Source organism: Condylostylus longicornis, unplaced genomic scaffold (assembly GCF_029603195.1).
Source record: "Condylostylus longicornis isolate FDR11 unplaced genomic scaffold, ASM2960319v2 ptg000110l, whole genome shotgun sequence".
In the NCBI taxonomy this organism is placed as follows: Eukaryota; Metazoa; Arthropoda; class Insecta; order Diptera; family Dolichopodidae; genus Condylostylus; species Condylostylus longicornis.
In genome coordinates, this window is record NW_026578078.1 from 2,552,605 (window position 1) to 2,570,289 (window position 17,685).

The 17,685-nt window shown below is 25.5% G+C and overlaps 4 protein-coding genes across 5 annotated transcripts; 1 reads left to right on the forward strand and 3 right to left on the reverse strand.

Moving 5' to 3' along the window:
* Nucleotides 1-3,027: 3,027 nt before the first annotated feature.
* LOC129614559 (protein Abitram) lies at nucleotides 3,028-3,681 on the reverse strand. The gene has a single exon (XM_055529251.1). The coding sequence runs from the start codon at nucleotides 3,679-3,681 to the stop codon at nucleotides 3,067-3,069; it is 615 nt and encodes a 204-aa protein (XP_055385226.1). The 3' UTR covers nucleotides 3,028-3,066.
* A 23-nt stretch (nucleotides 3,682-3,704) lies between these two features.
* LOC129614560 (COX assembly mitochondrial protein 2 homolog) lies at nucleotides 3,705-4,206 on the reverse strand. 2 transcript variants are annotated; one of them, XM_055529253.1, is made up of 3 exons: nucleotides 4,127-4,206; nucleotides 3,938-4,067; nucleotides 3,705-3,872 (listed from the first exon to the last, which is right to left on the reverse strand). In XM_055529253.1, exons 2-3 carry the CDS (start codon nucleotides 4,016-4,018, stop codon nucleotides 3,705-3,707), a joined length of 249 nt encoding a protein of 82 aa, XP_055385228.1. In that variant the 5' UTR covers nucleotides 4,019-4,067; nucleotides 4,127-4,206. The 2 variants fall into 2 exon arrangements, with proteins under 2 accessions (XP_055385228.1, XP_055385227.1); XM_055529252.1 differs by having other exon boundaries at nucleotides 3,938-4,156.
* Nucleotides 4,207-5,555: 1,349 nt separating this feature from the next.
* LOC129614520 (leucine-rich repeat-containing protein 40) lies at nucleotides 5,556-13,534 on the forward strand. The gene is made up of 9 exons (XM_055529169.1): nucleotides 5,556-5,870; nucleotides 10,631-10,824; nucleotides 11,032-11,235; nucleotides 11,624-11,747; nucleotides 11,802-11,974; nucleotides 12,093-12,445; nucleotides 12,516-12,659; nucleotides 12,716-13,096; nucleotides 13,154-13,534. The coding sequence occupies exons 1-9, from the start codon at nucleotides 5,717-5,719 to the stop codon at nucleotides 13,263-13,265; spliced, it is 1,839 nt and encodes a 612-aa protein (XP_055385144.1). The 5' UTR covers nucleotides 5,556-5,716; the 3' UTR covers nucleotides 13,266-13,534.
* Nucleotides 13,476-17,053, reverse strand: LOC129614561 (uncharacterized protein YdcI). The gene is made up of 12 exons (XM_055529254.1): nucleotides 16,761-17,053; nucleotides 16,277-16,691; nucleotides 15,986-16,221; nucleotides 15,562-15,932; nucleotides 15,227-15,506; nucleotides 14,961-15,160; nucleotides 14,713-14,902; nucleotides 14,487-14,621; nucleotides 14,344-14,439; nucleotides 14,153-14,279; nucleotides 13,964-14,093; nucleotides 13,476-13,902 (listed from the first exon to the last, which is right to left on the reverse strand). Exons 1-12 carry the CDS (start codon nucleotides 16,922-16,924, stop codon nucleotides 13,715-13,717), a joined length of 2,532 nt encoding a protein of 843 aa, XP_055385229.1. The 5' UTR covers nucleotides 16,925-17,053; the 3' UTR covers nucleotides 13,476-13,714.
* Between the last annotated feature and the right edge of the window lie 632 nt (nucleotides 17,054-17,685).

The following is a 17,685-nucleotide window of genomic DNA, read 5'->3' on the forward strand; positions in this document are numbered from 1 at the left end:
CAAAATTAAATTAAAAGGGGAAAATTAAAGTTTATTATATAAAGATATATATATATATATATGTAATTTAAGTTAATAATATAAATATCGAAAAATACCAAATTAGTATAATATATATTGTACACAAATATATTATACATACATACACATATGTATTTATATAATATGTACATATGAAAATTTTCGAACTTATAATTTTTATCAAATATTTAGAACACTACAAGAAACTATAATTTAATTCTATTATTAAAGGAAAATATAATAAATATTTAATTAACACTTTCGAACAAATAATTATAGAATTAATTTTAAATATATAAAGCCGCGCTACTTTGGATTAATGCTTTTTATTAATACTTAGGTTTAGTATCCTTTAATTGCACACAATATTATAAAATAGCTTTTGAAGTCAACAACCGCATTTAAAACATGTTTTAGTTCATTTTTTTTCAATTATGTTATTATATTTTCGCGTTTTATTAATTATAAAATATTTTTACTAACTCTTTTCTTTATGTATTTCCAACACATAAAACTAAAGTAATATACTTTATTATAATCCAAATATTATCGAATATTTTTAATATAGCTTATTGAATAAAATTTATGTTTAAAAAAAATGTTTATTAATGTTCTTAATAAACAGAATAATTAATGAACATGTATAAAAACAAAAATAGAAAAAAATTATTTTATGCTATATAGTTTAAGAGCTAAAAAAAGAAAGAAATGTAATATATGTACATCTGTTAAAATTTATGTTTGTGTATAGTATTCAGTTCATGATAGATAGAGAAACCCTGCTCGTAATTATAGCTTCAACATCTATCTGAACTGTTAATGTAATTATTATTTATTATGAAAAATTTTAAATTTATAAAAATTAATTAAATAGTGGTATTTAGCCCGCTTTTTAATTTGTTAAAACCAATTTTTTATCCTTAAACTAATTGATCAAATTGAAATTTTTAGTCATTTGACCAAAACAATAACAACATCCAAAATTTATTTAATCAGAAAGATATCCTTCAACCAGCAAATTTCTGGAAGATCGTTAAAATGCACGCATTAATATGAAGCTTGTATAAATAACGAAACTTATAGAAGAATATTTGTTTATGTTAATTTTTAAAATTGAAAGAAATAATAATTTTTAACATACACATACATATAAAAATCCAGAAAAATAAAAATAATCGCATAAATAATAGCAATAATATTCATAAAAATTACATTAAGAGACACAAAAATTTATTATCTTGCTTTTTCGTGGTTGATGAACGTTTCTTATATGTATAAAAATTTTTTTTGGTCTTTTAATTTATTTTCTATAATTTTTGAAGAGTAGTTAGTTAGGATTATTGAAATTCTTTAGGAATATTTATGTAATTAAAAAAAATAAAAAAAAAAATAAATATCCTCTTAGTTTAACAACAATAAGTTGAATATGTACATACAAACATCAGTTAAATTTAAATAGTAAATACTAAAAAATTAAAATTATTATTTTAACATGCACCTACATACACACATATGTAGGCAAATCCTTACTCTTTTTGAAAACGCTATACGTACATATTTACATATGTACATATAACACTAAAAGCAGGAAAATTTTCAAGTATCTATAAATATAAAAACGTAAAAGCGTTTGTGTGTACAAAATAAGAGCATAAAAACAATATAATTTTTATGTACATACATGAACAATTTGTTTTTCTCAAGAAAAAGCTAAAATCTTTAAGAAAAGCCTAAACACTGTTTTTTTGTTATACATATAAATTTTAAACCAATATTGAGGAAGTTAATTTTTAATGTATGTATACATGTAATGTTTAGATTTATTCTTATAAACAAAGTACTTATATAAATTTGCATACAATTTAATATTTAAAAAAAAAACTAGGAAAAATTTATATTGTGTCCCAATATATCAGACAAGTATGTGCTATATAATTCTTACATACCAGCATATATTATATTATAAATATATATAATATAAATGAAAAAATCAACATCCTGGAAATATTGTGCAACGTATTTAAAAAAAAAAAAATACATATTTTGTTTACCAATTAAAAAAAACAAAAGAAAAAAACAACGTAACATTTGTTTTATTTTTATCGCTTTCTAATGCTACATATGTATATGTATGTACATATGTATGTATGTGCATAAGCCCGTCATTGATTGAAGTCTGGTGGGCAAAGATCTGAACTTTATCCAAAAGTATATTTTTGCATATTTCTACTCTTTTAAATAAAAATACGTACATATTATATAATAAGTTTATATTAAAGCATGATCTTTCAAAACTCATGACATGAAAGTTTAAACTTTACAAAGTATCACATTCCAAAAAGTTTAGTAAAAGCTCATGACAAATTACACTTTTCCAAAATGCGTTCTGTACGTATTTGATACGTAAAATAAAAGTAAATTGGGTATCGAAAAAATCGAGCACGCTCTTCTTATACATATCATAAAAAGGTTGCCAGAAACAACCAATATATTTTCAGCAATAAAGTGCTAATTATTAAGTTTTTTTCTAAAAAGCAGCATAAAAGTGCTATGTTTTTAATGATGTAGTAACGTTTATTAAAAATTAGCATTTGCACAGAATTTTAAATTGAAATTTGTAAACAAGCATGTATTAATATTGTAAAAATTGTATTCCAAAATGTGTTAAAAACCTTAACAGTTTTTTTTACAATTTAAAGGTATTGAAAGCTCTGAGACGGTAGTACAATCGTATTAATACCGTACTTTTTATAAAACGTTATAGAAGTCACGGATGTTCACAATTTTTTTCTCAAAGCAGAAATACATATGTATGTACATGCAAAAATCAAAGCTATACTCAAAAATGCAAAAATAAATAAGTTAAATTTGCTCTAAGTCCAAATATCTAAAAACCTATTAAGCTGAATGCAATAATATCCACTTACCCACTTCAACATACCAAGCACTAAAAACAAGCCTTAAAAGCCTTCAATTTTTCGTCGTTAAGACGTTATTAAATGACAGTTTTAAAAAGAAACTACCTACATATGCTTTATTTAATTCTTAAAGATTTACACGTTTGTATTGTTCATAGGATTGCTTAGATAATAAGTCCTCTTTAATTTTCTTACAATGTTCTGGTTTGGGGAGAACAATGGCTATAAATCCATCCCCCTCTTTTCCTAAAATATTTATATTGTTAAGATCTAACAGTCGCTCGTTAATTTCTATTAATTTCCCTCGAATACAACTGGGAATCCTGTACAAGTTAGACTTTTTATCAATTATAATAGCTAATGTTGAATCCTCTTGAAGTATCATACCACCTTTTTTTCCTTTCCCTGAAACTTTATTTAAACTGCGATTACAATTTCCAATTTCGAATGTTATACTTTCAATGCCATTATTGAGGGCGGGGTGACAATCAGCTAACCCTATCAAACAAACTCGATTTGAATGAAATAAAACTGAATATACTTCCAAATTTTTTTCAGTTGCGATTCTATGATTTTTTGTGTTAATATAGTAATAACGTGTAAAAAATCTATCAATACTTGATGGAAAATTTTCTACATAATAGTTTGTAATAGAATGAACCTTTTCTTGCCCTATAATTTGTTCTTCCTCTTCAAAGCGAAATTGGTTTAAAGAGTCTTCATCACCGCTATCGCAACTCATTGTCTTGTAAGCAAGCTTTAAATTTAAGTTGAAATTTTTTCTGCTTCTTTAATTTTCTCACGTATTCGCTGATGTTTTTCTTGTGCTTTCCGACGATTATTTCTTATATTCTCTTCACGCTCCTTTTTCAAACACCGCCACAACTCTCTGTCAATCTCATTACATTGACCAACAAACCTCAAAAATTTGTTCTGAAACAGCCAAATAAGCCACTGCAATTTAATAAAATTATAAAAAAAAAAGTAATTATATATACCTCTGTATGACACGCTTTCAACAAATCAATCAACCTATTGCATTCAGGAGTGTGTAAATGTGGCGATAAATCTGGGTGCATTCTAATTTTACAATATTTCAATCTTAAAAAACTATTGCAATATTTGAAACTGATGACAAATTAAATTAAAACATAAAATTCAATTTAAATTGCATACATTCTACTCACCCACCCTTTCGCCTTTAAGATTTTTCTTAAAAAATGTACAAATAACAAAAACAGCTGATCATTGCTTTATTTGACAATAGGATATTCACATTTCTAATCATAGCACATTAACGAAACAAAAATCGATTTTCACAGAGAAAATACATATGTATGTATCAAAAGAAAAATTTTCAAAAGTTTTGAAAGTTCACATGTCTGAACTGAATTTAACTAAATAGTTTATCCACTTTTGAATGACATTTCTGAATCATTTATTTTCTTTTGGAAAAAAAAATTATGATTTTCGCCTATTTCAATTTCGAGTTTTCTATGAAATAAATTTACTAAAACAAACAATTTTCAAATTAAAATGAAATTTGAGCTTTTTTGAAAAAAACTGTGATTTTTGCCTATTTTCATTTCGAGTTTTCTGAGAAAGAAATTTACTAACACATAACAATTTTTAAATTAAAATTTAAAGTTGAAAATTTGGAGTTGAACATATCAAAAATTCAAATTTCAAATCGAAATTTCAACTATAATTTCTTAAATCAATTTTTTTATGTTTTAGTAATACAAAACTTTAAAAATGTGAACACTTGTAAATTAAAAAAGATTGAATTTTATCCTTTTCTAATTAAAAATTTGAAAAAAGCCGATCTTGTGCGAATTTTATGATGCTAAAAAAGGACCTTCATAGTATATAAGAATACGTGTAATCAGACATGCATATCACTTCTCTGATGCATTGCTACTTGATACAATAATTGTTTTTTGATACCAAATTAAAAATTAATTGATCGCCGTTCAAAACTTCATTTTAAAAAACAAAATGTTTTACTTTTAGAATATTGACAGTAAATCTGGTGGTAAAATAAAATAATTTCTATTATTTGTCTTTCGTCAGACTCAGATTAAACAGAAGAGTTTTTCTTATTATGTAACAGTAACTTAAATTTATAAGAAATATAATTTTCCACCAAATTAATATAAATGTAAAAACAAAAAATTTATCTGAAACACGCCAAAATAACAAAAAATGTGAATACTATTATGTAATGTGTTGAAACTGGAACGAATATAAATATTGTAAACGGTGTAATAATTTTTATTTTATTGTTAAAACTTCCATTTTAAATAAATAAAAAAAATTCGAAAACTTTAACGATTTCTAAAAAAACAAATAATCAAACTTTTTGATTTTTCCGAAAGGTAAACGCGTAATATATGTCAAATTTCTGTTAAGTAGAAATGCCATTTCAAAATTTTATAATGAACTTATTTAAAGTTTCAAACAAAACATATTTAAAAATTGAAATGTTGACTCACATATTTGTTAACCGAACGTATCAAAGGTTAATAATCGATATCAATATACTTTAGCATTTTTAAAACATCGCCTATCTCTAATAGGGGACAAATCGTTATACATACTCATGAATATAAACGACATATGACAAAAAAAATAAAAATAACTTGTAAATACGTGCACTTCGGTAGAATAGAAGAGTAATGCGTAAATCGAAATATAATATTGTGGGAAGTTTTAAAATTTTTGCTTTAATTTGTTTAGTTTTGCCATAAAATGTTACGTATTTTTTTTTGCAAATAATGGCTAGTAATCGTGTAAGAAGATTAAAGAACCTTAATCCAGTTTTCCACAAACGAGATAAATCAGAAGATAACTCTGAGTTAACTTATGAACTAATGAAGCAGGCCTTAAAATCCGGCTTTTTAAATTTATCTGGCAGGGGGCTGGCCACAGGTAAGTTGAACAACTCTAAAAATTAATTAAAGAATAAAGTTGATTAGACTCCTTTAAAATCAGAACATTAAGATTATTCGCTTCTTCTATAGAGTGTTACAAATTTAATCAAGTTTTATAATTAAATTTTTTATTAAAATCAATGCTATATCAGTAGTATTAGAATGACGCGAATTTGAAAAGATCTATATACCAGCTAAAAAAGGGTCCGAATGTTTTTTTTAATGTACATATTTATTTTCAACTAGGCATTAATCAAGCAAATGAAATTTTCCTGAATTATCTTTAAACATTCAATAATTTCGTGCTGAAAATCTTGATAGGGTAATTTTTGATATGTCAGAAATTCATCTACTACCGTTTGATTACTGCTCACTATTATTTTTTCAATTTATGACTATTATAATTTTTGTAACATGTTTCCGAAAGTGATCTAGAAATATTTTTTTGTTGTTTGTTATATTTGAAATTTGAGAAAATATTATTAGAATTACTTTGAATTTTCCTTTCAAACTTAATTCAAATATGAATCTTTTTATTTCATACATATTTGATATTAGGTTAAGTTAAAAAAGCCTACAAAATTTTTAGAATATGTATAAAATTTAAAGTGTGAAATCTTTAGCAAAACATACATTATGATTTACAATTTACAACAGAAATAACAACATAATGTTCATGTGATAACTTTTGGATCGTTTGCGGTTTTTTACGAGTAAAATCACAACATAATAAAGAAAAAAATTGAATTTTTCTTCAAGATTCAAAAAATGTGCCAAATTCTATTTCTGAAGAAAAAAAGGGCCAAAGTGGTAACGATGATCAGTGCCCTTCCATTTGAATGACATTAAAGATCGGATGAGTTCAAATTTGTAATCAATTTTTTTTTTAAATACATTTTTTACGGAGCTTACCAACTGATTTTTTTAAAATTGGAGCGTAAAATATTGAATAGGGCTATCAGGTGTAAAACTTGAAAAAACTTTAAAAAGAAAAACCAGTAACGTATTTTCTCTTAGAAGGAAAAAAATTCTCATGTCAAAAAAAAAAATAAACCAGATGGAAAGATTTTTAAATATGTGACAAAAATATTTTATTAAACATAAACGAATATTTTTTGATTATACAAAAAATTTAGTGTTTTAAAAACTTTTGAGATCTTACAGCTGTCGAAAAACATGTTTTTCTTGGTTATGTCAAAAGATTTTTATTCTGGAAAATAAAACTTTTAAACAAAACTAACTTTTTTTTCAAAATTTTTCAATATAAAATAAAATAAGCAAAATGGCTTTACAAATGGTTTTTTCTAAATTTCACACTTTATAATCCAAAATCAAAATTTTCGGTTTTTGGTTTAACCAAAAAATATTTTTTTATGTTTGGTAAATACTTTGAAATTTGACGTTTATAGCATATTTATCAAGTTTAAAGTTTTTTCAAACTTTATCCCGGACAGACCTTTTATTTTACAAAACTTGAAAAACCTTATAAATAATAACGTGATCATTTCTCTCTTTTTAGTTATCGGGGAATACGAAAACTTTATAACGCTTATAAAAGTTTTTAAAAACTTTCTTATATCAGACAGACCTAATATGTATATGTATGTACATACATAAGTGCATATCATATATAAATAGTCCAATTCAAAACAAATATATGAAATCAAGAAAATTTGAATATAAAAATTTGAATGATTGCAACATAATTTTCTTTAAAAAAAAAATTCAATATAATAAAAACAAACTAAATAACATTTCATAAACGCTTGGCTTTTAAAAATTTTAGATCACAATCAAATTTTTTTTCATAATTGGTCCATTTATTAAATATGTGAAAAAAATACCATTATTTTTGTGTTTTAATATTTAATATTGTATGTGTAATGTATCACCAATTCCTAGTTTATTAGACCTTTGTTTTAAATTATTTTTCAATATGTCTAGATATTTATATTTTTCAATAATTCCTTCAATAAAATGTAAATTACTAACCCCAGATGCTAAACAAGCACCCCAAACTATAACATGAGCACCACTGTGTTTTACCGCGGGTACTACATGCTGTAATCTCAGGTCTTCCAAGAAAATTTTCGACTTTCTGGCAAATTGTATTATTTATACTTCTTCGAAGCTTGAAAATCAAAAAAACTACAGACTGACTTCTACGCTTGTATACGCATACAATATTAAATATTGAACAATTCAATATAAAAAAACAAAAATACATAATACATACATACATATGTATTTCATAAAACTTAAAATGTTTCTAAACTGGTAGATAAATTATAATATGATACATGCATACGTAAATATTTATACAAATGCACTATATATGCTATTTTGTGGTGTACACACATATTTAAACAAATTTCATAAAAATCATATTTTTAATAAGTTCAAATTTTTCATTGAAAAAGAGAAACAAATAAAAAAAATCTTTGTTTCAAGACATTGTTTCTTCAAAACTTAACTGTATTTATACATACTTACATACATACATATATGTATATTGCATAATCAAAATTCTACACATCAATAAGCATTGTTTCAAAATTTTTAATATAATGCAAATAGAAACTTTTTTACGCAAATTTATTATTTTTTTTTATGACAATGCACTAGAGCAGGCATGGGGAACCTGCGGCCTTAAGGCCGCATGCGGCCTTTTAACTGTTTTTTAGTGGCCTTTGTCCTTAAAAAAATTTATTTCTTATATTTCTTAAAAGTTAAAATTTTGCTGCCAAACGAGGCTGGAACCAAATATAAAATTGTTATCGAGCAACAAACAATCACAGAAAAGTCATTGAAATAATGAACCATATTATTTTATTAATAATGTACATACTTACTTATCTATTTTTATTTATGAAATAAACTGTTTTATGTTATTTTTTATATTCTGACATAATTTTGTTTTCATCAACCTACACAAAGCAAAAATTTATAACCTTTGGACTTTTTTTAAACTTTGCGGCCTGATTGACTTTGCATTGACTAAAATTTGGCCTTATATAGAGAAAGGGTTCCCCATCCCTGCACTAGAGTAATTAATTTATACATAGGAATCTCAAAAATATTTATGTATTTTTTTATTTACTTTTCCTTTATAACCATAGGTATGCTCATAGAATTTATAAGAAATATTGCAAATGAATCCGCATAAGTAAGCGAACCTATGCTATATCTAATGTAACTTATTGCCCCTAGAACTAACCATTTCGATTACATAGGACTAAGAGTTGAACAATTTTTAGCTAGAGATTAATAGTAATTTAGAATTAATCAGCATAGAAAGGGAAACCAGAATACAGTAACGATGCACATATTAGTTTATGTATATGTATGGTAATTATGAGATTAGGTGGCATAGAGATCTGTAGAAATATATGTATTTAATTATATTTTGCGCTTTAAAGTTCATAAAAAAGGGATTAAGCCTGCTTCGTATAGCTATTTGTGTTCACCAAATTGTGTAAATTACATAAAAAAAGGTGATGAGTCGTATACACATTATGTACATATATGTATGTTGTTATAAAAGAGCAGTTATTTTAATTTTTGTGTAAGATTTGTGAATTGTCCCTTAGTTTTTGAATATCCACATAATTTATTCTTCCAAAAAATAAGATAATTTTTAAAAAATAAAAAAATAAATAAAAATAAATAAATAAATAAATACCGTTTCTGAACTTTGTTCTATATATATTTTACATTTTTTACACATCACTGACATTATGTAACGATATACGTCTAAATGTATGTATATGTAAATACATATAAGTATCAACTAGGAGATTTCGTTATTACAGAAAACTAATTCTTACTCGTTAACAAAAACTTTTCAGTTTACAAAAAGATATTCAACAAAGCGTTTGAAACAAAAATGTTTTCAGTTAAAATTTATGAAAATTAAATATTTTTTGGAAAAATATATAAACATTTTAAATTAAATGTAAAGGAAGCACCACAAATTGTTTAAAAAAAAATGTAAAATGCAAAAAATTGTTTTTCTCAATAAAATAAAAAAAAAAAAATGTTAAATAAAAATTAAAATCTGAAGAACTTCTATACATGAGTTTTACTTGTTAGTAAAAGTAATTAGCAGCCCTATCATGAATTTTGTTCGTAGCTCTGAAATTTGGAAAATTACGAATATAATAGTATCAATTACGAATTACTAAAATTCTGCTCCGAATATTCGTAATAAAGTAATCATAAATTATGTTCGTAGCAAAAATTAAGAACGAAATTAAGAAAATCTACGAAAGAAATAATCATTCGTAACAAGCAATTTAAAGAGAAGAGTCGTATTAAATTTTAAAATTTGGAATTTTTTTATTTGGGTTTCAGTTACTCTAACACAGCTACAATAAAAGGAAATGAATTCATTTTCCCAAAAAAATTTTTTTCCACGTTTCAAAAATATTCAAAAACTAAAAAACCCGCAAAACTTTCAAATAAAAAAAAATATTTTAAAAAATATTCTTTTGCATGAATATTTTAAAAAATATATTGAAATAAAATATTGATTTTGTCACTCCGAAAAATGATACTGTCATTGGTGATTCATAAAATCTACGAAAAGAATTTGTGATTTAAAGGTCTACGTCGTAGTTATGTTTGTAATTCGTGGGATTGTTCGAGTGGAGTTCATGATAGAGCTATAAGTATCAATAAAAATAATTTGTAATTTAAATTTGCACATAAATTCAATAATTTGCAAACAATTAACAAAATTAATCTCATTTTCTTTAGTTCCAGATAAATTGTGGAATATTGCCGAAGAAGTTAATCCAAAAGAACTTGAATTCAATTTAGACAATATGGAAAAAAAAGAGGAAGAATGTTGGTGGAATCAAAAAGCTTTAACAAATTTAGACTTAAGCTCAAATGTTTTAACAAGTATTTCAAAAAGGGTTTCTAATTTATATGATTTGACCATTCTTGATGTAAGTACTTTCTTATCAGTTTTATTTTAAATATATTTTTGGAAAACTATCAACCTAAAAGTGGTTTTGGATTAAGTTTAAAAATAAATATACTATTAAATTATTTTTATAAAATTGATATATATATATGTATGTATTTAATTTCTGTAAACCATAAATCTTACTTTAATTTTAACATAATTCTTAACTATGCTATAATAATCATAGCTTCATGATAATGCAATAATCAAATTGCCGCCAGAAATTGGGACATTGGAAAAACTAACAAAAATTAATTTAAGTCGAAACAAATTAACCACTTTGCCTTCAGAGTTCTTTAGATTAAAAGAGTTAAAAATTTTGAATTTAGCAAACAATTTACTGAACGATATCAATCCGGACGTTAGTGATTTGTATTTGCTTGAAGTTTTGGTAAGTAAACATATTTACATAATATATCAATAATTTTACAAAAGGAAATAAAAAAAATTTCTATGAATTTTCTTTGAAAAATTTATAAAGTAATTTTAATAATATTTTAATATTAATTTGTATGTATACAAAAATAGAAAAAATACTTTAGAAAATTTTATGGTATTTCCAACAAAATTTGGAATTTAGCGGCCCTCTTATTAAAAATAAAAATTCTTTTCAAATTGAATACTAAATTAACAATACATCGTAATTTTTAAAAATTTCTAATTTCGTACATTTTTTTTTATTTATTTCTAAATATGTATGTGCAACTATTAATTTAAAACTAAAAAAAATTTATAAATTTTTTCGCGAGTATTTACAAGTTCGCTTTTTTCTTGAAAAGGATTTATCATATAATAAATTAACAACTCTTCCTGGTGGTATTGGTTTCCTTGTTAGATTAACTGAATTGAACTGCTCTTTTAATAATATTAAAGAACTACCTGATGATTTCTGTAATATGAGATGTAAGTTGTAAGATAAATACATTTTTGCTAAATTAATTTCTATTACTTTCCCAGCTTTGTATAAACTGGATTTTATGAACAATAATCTTGAATATTTACCTGAAGACATTGGTTTAATGAGGAAATTAAAATTTCTATATGCTCAACATAATGATATAAAAGAACTGCCAAATTTCCAAGGTTGTGACGCCTTAGAAGAACTTCATATTTCCAACAATTTTATAAAGGTAAATAAGTACTTAATTTTCAATGTTTGTTTCAAAATTTTAAGCTTTTTGCTATAGATACTATTATTATAAGTCAAATTTTTAAAGTATATTCAATTATGAAAAAAAATTCTTTAAGGAAATACCCTCTGAATTCTGCGAAAATTTACCACATCTGAAAATTCTCGATTTACGTGACAATAAAATTAGTGAGTTACCAGAAGATATTTCAATTTTACAGAATTTAATTAGATTAGATGTATCAAACAATACACTTACTACAATACCTAATTCTCTGTCAACGTTAGCACATTTAATAAGTTTGCAATTGAACGGTAATCCAATTAGAACGATACGTCGAGATATAATCAACTCCGGAACTCAAAGAATATTAAAGTTTTTACGTGAAAGGGCTATACAAGAAGATACAGCAAAAATGGATATTAAATCAAATTTTCCAATATTTGGAAATATCGACGTTTTTCCAGATAAGTAAGTTTTATCTTTATGTCAAGAAAAACTCAAAATAAAATTATCGATATTCTATACTTTTTATAAAAAGATTTAAAATAAGAAAAAACCATTGCCTCACGGTAACTATGAAAAATTTAACAGAAGTTCCGGAAGAAGTTTTCATTGATGGCAAGGATGAAGCAGTTAATATGGTTGATTTTTCAAAAAATAAATTCATCAATATTCCGCAAGGGTAAATAAATGATAAAATTTTATTTAAAAATTTCCAATACTTTATAATTTTTGCAGCTTAATTCACTTATCCAACTGCGCTACAGAAATTATATTTTCCAATAATCAACTTCAAACTATTCCCGAATTTTGGCCATCTTTTACACGTCTGAGCCGTATAGACTTTTCAAGTAATTACTTGTGTGATTTACCTAAAGAATTTGGAAGCTTAAAATTACTACGAGAATTGAATATTTCAAACAATCTGTTTAAATTTATTCCATCACCAATTTATGAACTTACTGGACTGGAAATTCTTATTGCTCGTGGTAACAAAATAGAAAAAATTGATGCAACTTCTGTTGGATTAGGTGCCCTAAAACGCTTAGCTATACTTGATTTGGCAAATAATAATATTGAGCAAATACCACCAATATTGGGAAATTTGAAAAATATTACGTAAGAATTAAATACGCACAAAAAAATTTATTTTATAAATTAACTTTAAATTACTAGATCTTTGGATTTAAATGGGAATCCATTTAGACAACCAAGGCAACAAATTTTGGAAAAAGGTACTTTAACTATTATGGCTTATCTAAGAGATCGCATTCCCTCAACAAAATAGCCAAGTAAAGTCAGACGAGCACAAGGATGTAACCTACATATATTTTATTTAAATTGTTTTAAATTGTTTAAGTTAATGTTTGTTTAAAGTTTTGCGTACTGTATAAAATCAGTTGCTTTAAATATTTTTGTTACAAATTTACACAAACGATTCTAGTCAACATTCCTTTATCTGTCGACTAAAGTAAGTTTTAAAACAAACTCACTAGTATCTATTTTAAAAGTTTTATTCAAATTAATAAAAAATCTCGCACAGTTTATGCAATCTTATTTAAATTTTTTAATTATTGGATAATCGTCAGCTTGTTAAAAAAAATTTACAATTTATCCAATTTTGCTTATGTGAGTATTCATGTATTAGCATAATCACAGCATCATTATAATATATATACATATATATGTAGGTATAAAGTAAGTAAACAAGCTCATAAAGTGCGATGATATAATTTCCTATATAGCCATTCCTTCCAATCTTAAATTTACACGATTTTTAGAGGTATCTATGTCTACGACACTACATTCAATACGGTCGCCAATATTCAACGTCATTCCATTCATTTTACTAACGTGCAATAAGCAATCCTTTTCTACACCAATATCCACAAAAGCTCCGAAATGTGTAACATTTGTTACGGCACCTGATAATATTTTTAAAGTACATATTATTTCTGTTTACTAAATAACTTTGTTTTATATAACCAGTTACTATGTCCATCAAGGATAAATCTGTAATTTTTGAAACTCCGCTTTTGAAAAGTGGTTTTTTATCAAAATCTAAACGATAATCTTTAAAAGGCTCACGTTTTAACCCTTCTAATATGCACTCTATCTGGAAAAGATGAAATAAAATTATTTAAGCGCCTTTTAAATTTTTATTTTTTAATTTACTCTTTCTTTTGGTAAATTGAATTCTCTTGCGTAAACCTCTATTTGTGGATTTGAAATTTCTTGCATTTTTTTCATAAATTGTGCTTGGCCTATATCTTTTACTTTGAAGTTCAAACTCTCGATAATACTAAAAAATTTTAAAAATGAATCATCAGTTAAACTTTTTACAGACCTCAATGCCTAGACCAAACCTCTTTGCTACATCATAACTTTCTGGGTGAACCCACGTACAATCCAAATAATTTGAAATACTTCCACCAACAGTCATTGGATCAATTCGAATAAATCTAAAAGAATTAATGATCATTTGTGATACTTAAATAATCTATGTTACCCAGCGCATTGTGTATAAGTTTTTTCTCCAATAGACTTAACTTTAACGATAGCCCTCCTTGTTCTAAAAGGCCCATTTTTTATCCGATACTCTATTAGCTTTTCAGCTCGACTAGCCGTAAGACCGGAAATGTACCTGATATAAAGACATTAATTAATTAAAAATTTTTTCAAAAATTGGAACTTCTAATATTAAAAATTAAATTTTGAAGATTCAAATAGCGTACTTTAATATACTTAAACTAGCAGTATTAATATCAACGCCCACGAAACTAACACATTCAGTTACAACTTCGTTTAATGCTTCCGATAAATCTTTTTCATTTACATCATGTTGGTACATGCCGACGCCGATATGCCGTGGTTCGATTTTAACATACTCACTTAATGGATCGTTTAAACGACGTGCAATTGAAACTTTAAAAAGTAATCTCTATGAAATCATAAGAAAATATTTACATTTGTGTTTCAATACTTGCACTGATTATGTTAACATCTAAATTCGGAAACTCTTTCCTCGCGTTTTCACTGCAAGAATAAATTGAAGCACCTTGCTCTGAAACTATGCTATATTTTATTTTTTCCGGGTCAAGCATCCCGTCCTTAAATAAATTTGTCAACCAATGTTCTGTTTCTCTACAAGCGGTTCCGTTTCCTAATGCAATTAAATTGCAACTGAAATTTGATTGAAATAAATATTGAATGAATAAAACAAATTGAAGTTGTATCAAAGAATCCTACTTATGTTTCTCTAACATTTCCACTAAAATTCGTCCTTGGTCTTTATTTTCACCTTTGGTATGCGGAAAAATAACTCCAGTATCTAAAACATCTGCAGTTTCACTTATTAATGCCATCTTACAACCGTTAGAAAATCCAGGATCAATTCCAAGAATTTTTTTACCTTTTAAAGGCGACATTAGTAACAATTGCTTTAAATTTTTCGCGAAAACTTCAATTGACGCTTTTTTTGCTATTTCATTTAAGTCGCTCCGAACTTGTCGTTGAAGAAATGGTAACACTAGAATTAAAAAATTGAATTATCATTCTACCATAACAATATATTATTTTCTAACATTTTTTTACATAACATTCCTCGTAAGACCTTTCAAAAATTTCATTACGAAGTTGATATCTTTGACCATTAGTTAAAAATAACTGACGTATATAATGTTTCATTTCATTTTTTACGCGGTCTGGAACAATAACCTTTACACTTAAACACTTTGCCTTTTCTCCTCGATTAATCGCCAATATTTGGTGCGGTTTTATATAACGCACTGCATTTTCAAAATTGTAGTAAATTTCAAATTTGTATTCATTGCTTTTTCGAGATCCTTCTTTAACGCTTTTCAGTTTGAGAACATTATTTGTTAAGACTTGTTTCTTTTCTTTAGTTGCTGAGGTACTCTTAGAACATTTTATAATTATACGATGAATTTTCTGTCTATAAAAGAAAAATATATTAAATTTGTTTTATATTTGAAAATTGGGCCATACATTCGTCTCAATTCTTCTAACACTTCCGTGTTTTTACTTATGATATGAGATATTATGTGTACAATTCCTTCTAATATACTTTCTTTGGAATCCAAACCTTTCACATTTTTGTCAATTTTTGATTCCAGTTTGACTAAAGAATTTCCATATAAAATATCTTCTGCGACTTCTTCTAGTCCTAAAGCTCTTGCGCGATCAGCTAAAGAACCTTTATTAGCAGGTTTATAAGGTGCATACTAAAAAATAATTCTAGTTAAATTAAAAAATAATTCAAGCTTTTTAAACGCAAACCAAAAATTCTAATTCTTCTAACGTTTTTGCAGCTAGGATGTCATTTTTAACACTATCTTTTAATAGATTGTCTTTTTCCAAAGTTTTGATTATATTATCTGCTTTTTGTTGCAAATTAAGAATTTCCTGAAAACATATTTTGATATCTCGCATTTTTTCAGGACTAATGTTACCAACCATGTCTTTTCTATATCGACATATAAAAGGTATGGTATTATCGTTACTTAAAAGTGTTACAATATTTTGGGCTACAAATGAACTTATTGAAGTTTTCTCTGCCAAAAGATCATGAAATTTCCAAGGATGAGGATTCAAGTGCGTTTCCGTGCAAACATCTACATCATTGTTCTCAATTTTTGATTTGGTAACTGAATTTTTTTTAGGTCGACCAATCCTCTTTTTGGCTGGAGGTTTTCTACAATAATATTAAAATTTTGTCGCATTTATATTCATATATACAGACATATTTAGTTCACAAACTTACACCACAATTTTATTGCCTTCAACACGAAAATCTGAGTCAACGCTGCTGCAGTCCTCATCTGACTCCTTAACTTTCTTCGCTGCAGGCTCACTTTCAGATTCACTATCAGATATTTCAATAATGTTTTTGACTTTGGCGGCTGTTCTCTTTGGGCGAGTAGTCATTTTCTTCGAAACTTCTTTTTGAATTTTTAACCAATTATAGTATATTACTTTGCAAATGTATATCTTTTTATTAAATTCTTCAAGATTTTATGATTTAAATTGTAAAAAATTTTGAAATCAACGCTCGCAAGCATTCATATGACATATGTAAATTTTATGCATTATATTTATATTATACAGTACACTTTGACGTTTAATTTGACACAGAATAACAGTTACAAATATGTTTTGTTTTGCCATTTTTTAGATGCAGTTTACATACATTACAAAATTTAAGATCGAAAAATAGAGCAAGTAAAAATTTATAAACTCCTATAATGTACAAAACGTCTTAATATTTTTGCGTATGTGTGTATCCAAAGTTTTTTGTTCAGAAAAAAGACTATTCATTTCTTTAGTCCATATATAAATTTCGCACGGAAAATAATTTATTTGTTGTTTAAAATTTAATTTAAATTTAGTAAATAATTATATTAGTTTTTTGTGTTATTAAATAAAATGAAGATTTATAATTTATATTAACTAAATTTTGTGTTTTTTTCATAATATTTAGAATAAAACAAAGGTGAATTTGAAAAAATAGTACTAAAATTTATTTAAAAAGAAAAAATGACTTAATAAATTAGTAAGATTTGTTGTAATTTTTAAAGTTTCTATTGTAATCATATTTAAATAAAATATTATAATATATTTGATTACTCATATAAATAGGAGTTGTGTCATATAAATGCCCCGAGGGTGTTGCATCGAAGGATGCAGAA